Raw genomic sequence first — 11,525 nt, 5'->3', positions numbered from 1 at the left:
ACAAACTCCCCTTAATGGGCAGGGAGAAGAATTTCTAGCAAAAATGGACTTAAATATTGATCTGCTCACTTCTGAAAATATGGATTTAACCACTGAAATGTTATGGATTATTTTTATGCTGCCTTTATTTGCTTTTTGGAGCTTCAACATTCCCACAGGCTGAAACTTTATTATTAAAAATCTTAATTTGTGTTCTGCAGAAGAAAGAAAGTCATACACATCTGGGATGGTATAAGGGTGAGTAAATGATAAGTGAGTTTTCATTTTTGGGTGAACTATCCATTGAAATGCACAATAATACACACTAAAATGCATTAGTCATGCTGGCAACACATTATTCCTGCAAGCTATTAAGAAAGTAGAAACAAATAATAAAAAAAATAAGCTAAAAGGTTGTAGAGGAAAGGCAGAAATTAGAAGGGAAAATATATAAATATATGTCAATTGTGTAGACATTTTAGTCCAATAAAATATACTTCTTAAAGGTTGGACTAATAAAACGGTCAATTAGACAGTTATTTTTGGTGAACAATTTCTCTGTGGTTGCGCACAAGCAGGAATAATGTTCATGGAAAAAAACAGGAGTGGTCATTTTGAAACATTTCTGAGGTCATTGAAGAGCAGTCAGTCTGTTAGGCAAATTCTCACGCATGCGCAGTGGAGCGTTAACCAGCCAATCAGATGTGCGGCGCTGTTTTCATGCATATTTTGAATCCGACAGAAACGGTCGCGCGCACGGTCAGAGTGCGAGGAGTCTGTGGTCAAATATTCTCTTATACAACACAAATAAACAATTGAAAGTATCGTTTTGGGATTCGACGATGAGGAAAAGGTGAGTACATTTACAGAGGTCTCATACTGTTATTCGTGTAACATTTTTGGTATTTATTTGAATGTATGGAGACAGACAGATAGAGAGTTGTTTGTGGTCAAGACTTGGTTTGATCGTGACACTTGAAAATGCCATCGTCGGTGTTGTATCTGTAATCACACACATGATCATTAAATGGCATTGTATTCCGTAGATGCAAGCATTTCGTGCTACGATTGGGTTAACAAGGTGTGAGAATCAAAGTGTCCATTAACTAGAAATTATGTAATAGAATGAATTTATTAATTATGAAAGTTAGACCGTGCTACATGTGGATTAAACTACAAATCTGTAAATATACATTTTTAAATGTTCTATCGATATTATATCATTTTAAATGATCAACAATGTATTATTATCTGTCATGTCTTTGATCATATGGTGATTTGTTCTTCCTGTCAATGATTTCAGTGAGGTGATTGCTGCAGAATCAGTGGCATGCCTGAATAAAGCTCTTTGCCATCTGAAGGACATCTGGGAGGAGATTGGCATCCCAGAGGATCAGCGATTGGAGAGAACAAATGTGGTTAAGAATCATGTCAATGTGAGTGTTGAGTGCAGTGATGTATCATCTGGTGGTGAATGCCCCACTTTTTCAGCAACCTTGTTTCTGGAAGCATTTTTCCCAATTAATTATATATATATAATACAAATTAATCTTCACAAAAAGAGTTGTGAACCTTGAACCAAACCAAGCATGTCCAAGGTGAAGCACAATATTACAAAGTTTGCTTTTGAAGCAAGGAAAAATTTGAACAGTCTTTGTTTCATATACAGTGCATCATTTTAAACATCACACTGACATATGTCTTCTGCAGAAGCATTGCTTAACCTCAAGCTCATTTGCCATTGTTAAAAGTACATTTCTCTATGAAAAAAATGAATTTGATTTTTACTTCCAGAACACAACTGTTGCGCTCACTTGAAGAGGTTTCAGTGTTAAAGTAACTTACAAAACTTCTGATCTTAGGGTCTTCTGGACATGATGATTGCAGAGGAGGAGAGTCTACGGAGTCGTCTGATGACAAGTATTGAGGCATGTCGCAAAGAACTGAGTAAACTGTGCTTGGAATTGCAGCGTCCCCCATTTCAGGCAAGTATTTACTCTGGATGAAAACTTAAGATGACCCCACTGTTTACCTTGAAAAATAAGAAACTAAAATGTTAGACTTTCTCGTGGTTCCTAATCCTTTTTTTAGGAGGAGAGAAGTAATACAATGCTCCAGCAGGAAAAAGACCTCCGGAGCCTTGTTGAAGTGATGTTAAAAGAGAAAAACCAGAGGATGCAAGCTCTCAAAGCCTTAACAGAACAGGATCAGGATCTCTGTGACATTCTCTGCTCCCAGCCATTTTTTATCTCTGCCAGTTCTGTCCCATCTTTAGAACAGCTGGAGACCTTTCATCAACACATCTCTAGCCTCAACGCTGAGAAGGTATAACATTAATAGAAGTGCTTGTTTTAAACGCTAGACTAAATTTTTAAATGTCATTTATTAAAGGGATAGTTTGCCCAAAAAATGAAAGTTCTCATAATTTACTCTCCATCATGCCATCCCAGATGTGTTTGACTTTCTTTCTTCTGCTGAACACAAATAAAAATATTTTTGAAAAATATTTCAGCTCTGTAGGTCCATACAATACAAGTAAATGGCATCCAAAATTTAGAAGCTCCAAAAAGTACATAAAGGCAGCATAAACGTAATGCATACAACTCCAGTGGTTTAATCCATGTCTTCTGAAACAATCCAATCCGTTTTGGGTGAGAACAGACCAAAGTGTAACATTTTTCACTATAAATCTTGACATCAGTAGTCTCCTTGGCGATCATGATTTCAAATTTGATTACACTTCCTAGTACTTGACGCAAGCGCAAAGCACTAGGAAGTGTTATCAAGCTTGAAGTCATGATCATCAAGGTTTTTTTACCTTTTAATTTTTTTTGTCTGTTCTCACCCAAAACTGTTTGGATCGCTTCAGAAGACATGGATTAAACCACTGGAGTAGTATGGATTACTTTCATGCTGCCTTTTGTGCTTTTTGGTGCTTTAAAGATTTAGTCACCATTCACCTGCATTGTATGGACCTACAGAGCTGAAATACTCTTCTAAAACTTTGTTTGTGTTCAGCAGAAAAAGTCATAAACATCAGGGATGACATGAGAGTTTTCATTTTTAAGAGAACTATCCCTTTATATAATTTATTGAAGTGTTGTGTTCAGTTTGATTTGCAGTTTATATATAGTTTTTTTCAAGGAACTGAGACGTACGGAATTTCTCCAACTGAAAAAGCAGATCATACTTTGCATGGACGATCTAGATCAATTACCAGAGACTAGTTTTGAAAAGGATGTTGTGTGTGAAGATGAAGAGAGTTTTTGCTTGTCTAAAGAAAACATTGATTCACTCAAAGTCCTCCTTCACCAGGTAAAACATCAGTTCATTTTGAAATACTGAAAACCTAATCATAAACAAATGTATAATACAGTTTTGTTTTTATATATTTTAGTTGGAGAGCAGAAAAGCAGAGAATGAGCACATTTGTGGCTCTTATCGAGAGAAGATCCAGGAGCTATGGGAAAGGTTGCAGATTCCACAGGAGGAGCGTAATGCCATTTCTGAACACATGGTCCTGTCAAAGAGAAAGAATATGGAAGCTGTTAGTAACCTATTGGCTGGCTGCTTCTATTGTATACCAAACTAATTTTACACAATATTGTGGGTTGATCCTTAAAGCTGACATTCATTCTTCATACAACACTGAATTGAAAGATCATTTCACACAAAAACGAAAATTCTGTCATGATATACTCTACCCCCTGCTTATGTTTCAGACCTGTTTGAAATTCTTCTGTTTAACACAAAAGGAGATATTAGGCAGAATGCTAGCCTCAGTCTCCATTCACTTTGTATTGACGGAGGGTAACATTCTGCCTAATATCTAATTTTGTGTTCCATAAAATAAATTAAGTAAAGTAGGTGTGGGAAGACATGAAGGTGAGCAAATTATGCAAAATCTTCATTTTTGGGTGAACTGTTCCTTTAATTAAGGTGTCTTAATGGCTAGCCAGTGTACTGTTATGTATATTAAACATTAAAACCACCTGCCTAATATTGTTTAGGTCCCCCTCGTGCTGCCAAAACAGCACCAACCCGCATCTCATAACAGCATTCTGAGATGATATTCTTCTCACCACAATTGTACAGAGCGGTTATCAGAGTTACAGTAGACTTTGTCAGTTTGAATCAGTCTGACCATTCTCTGTTGACCTCAAGAAATTTTCGTCTGTAGAACTGGATTATTTATTTTTTTGGCACCAACAATCATCCATGCGATTATCTAGTCAGCCAATCGTGTGGCAGCAGTGCATAAAATCATGGAGATAGGGGTCAGGAGCTTCAGTTAATGTTCACATCAACCATCAGAATGGGAAAAAAAATTGATCTCAGTGATTTGGAGTATGGCATGATTGTTGGTGCCAGATGGGCTGGTTTGATTATTTATGTAACTGCTGATTTTCACACAAGTATCTAGAATTTAATCAGAATGGTGCCAAAAACATCCAGTGAGCGGCAGTTCTGTGAACAGAAACACCTTGTTGATGAGAGGAGGTCAACAGAGAATGGCCAGACTGGTTCAAATTGAAAAAGTCTACAGTAACTCAGATAACCACTCTGTACAATTGTGGTGAGAAGAACATCATCTCTGAATGCTGTTCTGAGATGCGGGTTGGCTGGATTTGGCGCACAAGGGAGACCTACACAATATTAGGCAGGTGGTTTTATTGTTGTGGCTGATCTGTTTATATTGTGTTCTCTGTCAGCTACAATCTGAGGTCAAACGTCTTGAGGAACTGAAGCATAAAAATATCCAGAATGTTACTGAGGCCATTCGGAAGGAAATCGCAGTGTTCTGGGACAAGTGCTTTTATAGTGCTGACCAACGGCAAGCTTTTGTGCCATATTATGATGGTGGGTTGTAGTTTTCTAAATGACACTTTTCAAATTTGGCCTTTCTTTTGTAAAAAATAGCATGACTTGTATGTTTGTTTTTTATCTCTTAGATGATTTCAGTGAAGAATTTCTGAGCTTACATGATGCAGAAATTGTGCTCTTAAACGGTATTATGAGGATCATCAAGAACTCTTTGAAGGTGTTCACAATTGGGAGGAGAGTTGGAAACTTTTCATAGAGCTTGAAGTAAGTTAAAGTGCGTTCTCGTGCTGAAAATGTGCATTAGATTTATTTTGCAAAGTCTAAAAGTCTTTTTTTTTTTTTTTTTTTTGGAAGGAAAAGGCCAAAGACCCATCTAGATTCACCAACAGAGGAGGAAACCTTCTAAAGGAGGAGAAACAACGAGCTGATCTAGTCAAAGGCCTCCCCAAGGTTATTATGTCCCTTATCTATATAACATTATATAGTTGACCTTTAGGAACATTTAGCCAGCTGTAACCCAGTCTGTCTCATTTAGCTTGAGAAGAAGCTGAAGGCCGAGATTGAGCATTGGGAGCAGGAACAGAACAGAGAGTTCCTGGTGAACGGACAGAAGTTCATGCAGTTTGTTTCAGCTCAGTGGGAGTCATACCGGCTGGAGAAGGAGCGTGAAAAACAGGAGCGGGTGTGTGTACATCACTTTATTAGGCAAATTAATATACATGTATCTTAGAGTTGCATTTGTGGAATATTTTTTATTGCCAGATGTTTTAATAATGCAAGCACCCTCTTGCTTTGTTCAGCAACTAAAGAAGAGCAAGCAGACTGAGGAGGACATGGTCTATGGCACTGTGGTGCGAACACCGACTAAACGAAGATTTCTTGGCAGCACAACACCTTGTAAAGCACGAAAAGTAAGTACAGTAGGATAGGGCTATGAACAGGGCCGAGAAACTAAATTCAAATTTGTACCTTAAATATTTTTACCTTAAAAATTCAAATTAGATTCAAATTTAAAAGTCAGCTGATTTTTACATTGACATTGTTTCCTTCTTCCACAAGGGCACAATTAATACATATAAACCATACAGCACAACATTATATTATTCCAAAGAACATTCCTTGCTGATAAAAAAAAAAGAGCATTCCATTTTAGACTAAAGTGCATAAAATAAAAAGATTTAGTCGGCTCCTATTCTCAAATGTTATGTAAAGAGTAAAACGAGGGGGTGGGGGGGGGGAACTTTTCAGTTGACAGTTCTATGTTAACATGGTGTTGCACTGGTGCCACAGTACTACCCAAGATTCAAGGTTTATAATAACAGCGATACCACAGTGTTTTTCATTCATTACAGAGTAAAGTACTGTATTCCCAGATAATAGTGGTATTTGATTGAATCTGAGCCCAGGGGCTGTTCAAACAGACTGAGCATAACCGATTGGAACTGAATGCGAGGATCTTGACACATTTCCAAATTTAACTCCTGACAAAGCATTTTAAAACCCATGGCTTAATCTCAAAAACATTGATAAAAGAGCAAGACTCAACAGCCAAAACCTCCGTCTAAGGGGCTGTTCACACCGAATGCTTTTGCAACGATTTAGTTTGCCATTGTTTTCTGTTAACATGCTCTAGACCAGGGCTATTCAACTTCATTGACAAGTGAGCCAGATTGAAAAAATCTTTGGGGTATGCGGGCCAAGCCAGAATATTCACAATATAAATAAAACATCTGTGTTTATAGTGTACTTTTTTTTTTTTTATATCATGAGAAAAATGTTCCAGTCGGAATTTCTGAAAAAAATAAATAAAATTGAGATAAAAAAAAGTCCTTTTTTAAAAGTTTTTCCATAACCAAGAGAGTAAATCAGACTTTAACTGTGAGATTTGTTATAGATACAATGATTTAAACTTTTGACATTTTGAATTGAATGTTTTCTTGTTTAGATGTTTAAACTTGTTAGTTGTCTATAATAGTAGTAGTCTATAATAATATATGGTTCTTTAATCTTCCTATTTCATTCAAATAATGGATAATGATTATTTGTGGAGCAACCTCTGAAAGTGCATGAAAAACGTGACACTCCTATGCGAGACACTTTAAAAACATTGAGAAGTGAAAACAAAAATGGGAAATTGAAGCAAACATAAAAGTGACGGATGAGGAATGGGAGGATCTCACTCAACAAATATGGAGAGTGACATCATCCCTAACCTGGGGGGAACATGGATGGAAAAACTTAATGAGATATTTTAGAACTCCAGCTCAGACAAAATATCGGGATACAATCTGTTGGCGGGGATGTGGGGAAAAGAGTGCTAATCATGTTCATGTTTTTTGGAGTTGTCCTTCAATGGTGAAATATTGGATGGAACTCAAACAATGTATGGACAAGATTTTACAGATTGATCTACCTTTCACTTTTGACACACTTTATTTGGGAAGACTTAATATGCAAGGTAAAAAGAATCTGAATTGTAAAATGTTTAAAATCATGTTACTAGCAGGAAAAAAGGGAATTACTAGGAAATGGCTTAAGGTGGAAGCACCAAGAAAGGAAAATTGGGTTGATGTGATGCATGATATATACGTTATGGAGAAACTGACTTCCACTTGTAGATTTGAAATGGATAAATTCGAGAGGTTGTGGAATGGATTCTTGAAATTTATTCGGCCAATAAGATCAGACTTTGTGTGAAATATAATACCTGAGGCTCTCCCCTGTTTTTGTTTTTGCTACCAGTTTGTTTGTTTGCTTTGTTTTTGTTTTATAATTTTTTTCATTTATTTATTTATTTATCTTTTTGTTTCATGGAAAAAAGATGTAGTAGGACAAGATAAAAATGTTGTATAATATGACCAAATGTATATTTATGTCTTGCAACATCAAGAAAAAATAAATATAAAAAAAAAAAAAAAACAACATTGAGAAGTGGCACAACATCAGTCTAGCACAAGTTTGAATAGGCCTGCTCTAGACGAATGTATTTGAAAATGTTGCTGCATTTGTTGTTCTATCAGTGTCTCTGGCAGGAGCACTGTGTTTTTTGTTGCCGTGTCAAGCTAAAAAGAACTTCAACCTTTAAAAACACGTCTCAAGACACATGCCTTCTGTTAAACTAGGTACATTTGTTGCGCTGCATCTAGACTTTTTTTAGCGCAAGAATGCGATGGCTCTAAAATCATCATCAGTAGCCATATGTATTTTTATGCACATTTTGGAATATTGCATAAAAAGTTGGATAGAAACACCAAGATGCTAAATAAATTCTCCAAAGTGCACATAAAAATGCTTGAGGGGGATACATTTTATATTCAATGATTAGAAATGTGCATAAACTATGATTAAAACATTAACTCAATTAACTCCTTTTCTCCTCGTGGTGGTGCGGTTACTCGCCTCAATCCGGGTGGTGGAGGACAAGTCTCAGTTGCCTCCGCTTCTGAGACCGTCAATCCGTGTATCTTATCACGTGGCTCGTTGTGCATGATACCACGGAGACTCTCAGCATGTGGAGACTCATGCTACTCTCCACACACAACTTGCCACGCACCCCACTGAGAGCAAGAACCACTAATCGCGACCACGAGGAGATCCGAACGGCAAAGACATAAGGAAGGAGGAACGCACACACATAGTTTTCCCAGAACTGTATGAGCGCTGTTGTTCCCAGTCGTGAGACAAGTTCTTTACAGTGTTTTGTCTGTGTGCTCTAAACCACATTTTTTATTATTTGAAGAGTAACATGAAAACATGGAATGGAAACGCAGCTTTATTCGCACATTGTTTTTGCGATATTATGGTTTTTAGCATAAATTACATTTTCGACTTTGATGGAAACATAGCCAGTGCTTTCCGCACATCCAAAAGTTGAATGCACAGTCCTAGCATTCGAATGTACATTTTTATCTTAAATTTGATGAATATTCAAATTTTAAGTTGACAGCCTTACAGTAGGATTTCACTAAGTGAAGTCAGCAAATTAAAACATTTTATTCTTGTTCTCATCCCACACCTTCGTACACAATACATTTTAAATGGAGGCACGTCTCTTGCAGTATTAACTCTTTGGTTTTCCTCAGTTAAACGCTACCTCCAGCTCTGGCTCCTCTAACAGCACTGTTCGATCTGTCTTTGGTGGTACTGTCTGTCACTCTCCTTTATCGCGCCTTCCGATTTCAGCAAGCAAGGTCAGTGCATGGCCATAACAAAACTAATGTTCTCAAGCTTTTATTATGTACCAAATCAGTTACTGATTAATGAGTTACTTTTCCTCTTCCCTCATGTGTCTTTCAAAGCAGGGTAATGCAGTGAAAACGCCAGGCCACGGTAAACTTCCTCATCCAGGCATGCTAGAGCGCAATAAGGAGAACATCTGTCATCTTACTGGTGGTGTAGGTGGGGTGATGAAGGTCCCAGCAAGTCCACAGCGAAACTTCAGCATTAACTCTGTCGCAAGCACCTATTCAGAATTTCAGGTAAATTAGTTGTCCTCCCTCATATCTCCTATAAAAATCTCAGTCTATTCAAAGAGAGCAAGAGGTTGAATTTATAAGATAAGAGTTGTGTAAATGACTGTTTAAAGATGGGTGATACTGACATCATTTTATGCTTAGAAAAAACTTGATTTTCAACGATCTTCTCAAGACTGAATCCATACAATCAAGGTTTGTTTGAGATACATTCCCAAACAATGCACAGATCAAATTTCCCCAATGTAATTGCATGATTAAACACATTGGTTAAAAACCCTTTATTTGGATAACACAATTGAAATGTTTTATTTGCTGTGAGCTCAACTCGCTGGAAAAAAATAGGCTTGAACAGTTTAAAGCATAAAGCTGCGTTCACACTGTTGCCGGAAGTGGCCAGCTCTCATTGAAAATGAATGAGATGAGGACGTTTTGTCCCTGACAGTGTGAACGCAGTTTAATACTGGTCAATTTACTTTTGCATCAGTTCACGTGTTGGTATATTCTGTATTAAAATCAGCAAATCTGAACACCCGTTTGACTTCATGATTGCTGTTTCACACCCCAAACAGTCTTTCTGTAATATCTAAATCTGTAAGACAGTTAAGGGAGTACGAAAAGCTCCATATGCTAAATGGGAGTTTAGTTATTTTGTAACCCAAGAATTATCACATCAAGGGTAATGTGTAGACAAAAACTAAAAATTGTTAACCTCTCATGCACATTGTGGCGCATGTCCTTGCTAATGGTTATTTAATCTTGCAAAACTCTTGCCCTCTCTTTGTACTAGTCTGTGCTTTCTTCAACTCCTAAATCACATTTCTTATTTTAATCTATATTAAATCTTATTTTGTCATTTACATATCTTGCATGTCTTCTCTAACCCAACTGCCATTATCTATCCCTCTGTCTCCATTCCGCCTCATGAATGTTTTCAAGTTTAGTCTAGACCATATAATTAATCAGTTTTCTTAGTGCTGATCAGTAACTTATTTAGAAGTCAAAAAGATATATTAATCTGTTATTTCTTTTCGCAGCGAGACCTCTCCAAGTCATCTAAATCAAAACACATGCCTGAAATCCTGAACTCAACCATCATTCAGCAGTAACTGCTGCAGACAACACTTGCTATTAGGACTAGGAACTTCTAAATTATGGCTTTTAGGTTCTTTATAGTATGCATTTTGAATGTAAATTAAGGTTTTATATATATATATATATTTAAATGTTTCCGAGGGATTCATGCATTTTCACTTAAACACAAGGACAAGCACTACCCTGTAATGTAACACATGCTAATGTTCTTTTTAATGCTACTGGACAGCTGTGGCAAGCATTTACGAATTTAAAGCTAAAAAAAATAATAATTTAGAGTTATTTCTGAGTATTGACTACTTTGTCAAAATCATTGTTTATTTTATGGAATGCTTATGAATGTTTTGCACAAATGATTGTAAAAAGTCTTTATTGCAATCTTTTTAGTATTGAACAATTTACTACATAAAATATAAACTATAAACATTCTGTGAGTCTTGTTATTATAGTCAAACCATTTGGTCAATCAACCTTCTATACATCACAATATCTAAGATGTTTGCTTTAAAAGGGATATTTCACCCAAAAATTACTTTCTTATGCAAAACACAAACAAAGATTTGTAGAGGAATGTCTCCGATCTGTTGGTCCTCACAATGCAAGTGAATGGTGACCAAAACATTGAAGCTCCAAAAATCACAAAGGCAGCATAGAAGTAATCCAAATTACTCCAGTGGTTAAATCAATATCTCCAGAAGCGATATGTTAGGTGTGGGTGAGAAACAGATCAATATTGAAGTCCTTCTTTTTTTTAACTATAAATCTCATCTTTCACTTTCAGTCTTTAAAAAAAAAAAAAAAATGTATTTGCTTTCTTCATGCATATTGCTACTTACTGGGCAGAGAGAAAAATTTATAGTAAAAGCATGCTTTTATCTGCTTTTTGGACTTTCAAAAGTCTGGTCACCATTCACTTGCATTGAAAGGACCTACAGAGATGTGATATTGTTCTAAAAATCTTCAGCAGAGGAAAGAAATTCATACACATCTGGGGTGGCACAAGGATAAGAAAATGATGAGACAATTGTCATTTTTGTGTGAACTATCCCTTTAATATAGAAGAGAAGCACAGTAATCAAATAAGCATATTAAACACATACATTTGATTTATTTGGCTGAACTTGAAAAGATTTACATTTCCTAAACTATACACAT

The 11,525-nt window shown here is 36.3% G+C and overlaps 1 protein-coding gene across 1 annotated transcript; it reads left to right on the top strand.

Annotated features, from left to right (window-relative positions):
* The first annotated feature begins 409 nt into the window (after positions 1-409).
* Positions 410-10,763, top strand: LOC127659717 (protein regulator of cytokinesis 1-like). Its single transcript, XM_052149666.1, is given in 15 exon segments — positions 410-832; positions 1,283-1,415; positions 1,842-1,964; positions 2,071-2,304; positions 3,124-3,294; positions 3,377-3,526; positions 4,692-4,839; positions 4,932-4,976; positions 4,979-5,067; positions 5,158-5,253; positions 5,339-5,485; positions 5,604-5,714; positions 8,886-8,993; positions 9,105-9,281; positions 10,313-10,763. Coding segments are annotated over 15 exon segments (1,986 nt in total). The 5' UTR covers positions 410-650; the 3' UTR covers positions 10,385-10,763.
* The last annotated feature ends 762 nt before the right edge of the window (positions 10,764-11,525 follow it).

Source organism: Xyrauchen texanus, chromosome 2 (assembly GCF_025860055.1).
Source record: "Xyrauchen texanus isolate HMW12.3.18 chromosome 2, RBS_HiC_50CHRs, whole genome shotgun sequence".
In the NCBI taxonomy this organism is placed as follows: Eukaryota; Metazoa; Chordata; class Actinopteri; order Cypriniformes; family Catostomidae; genus Xyrauchen; species Xyrauchen texanus.
This window is presented reverse-complemented; position numbering and strand designations above follow the sequence as displayed.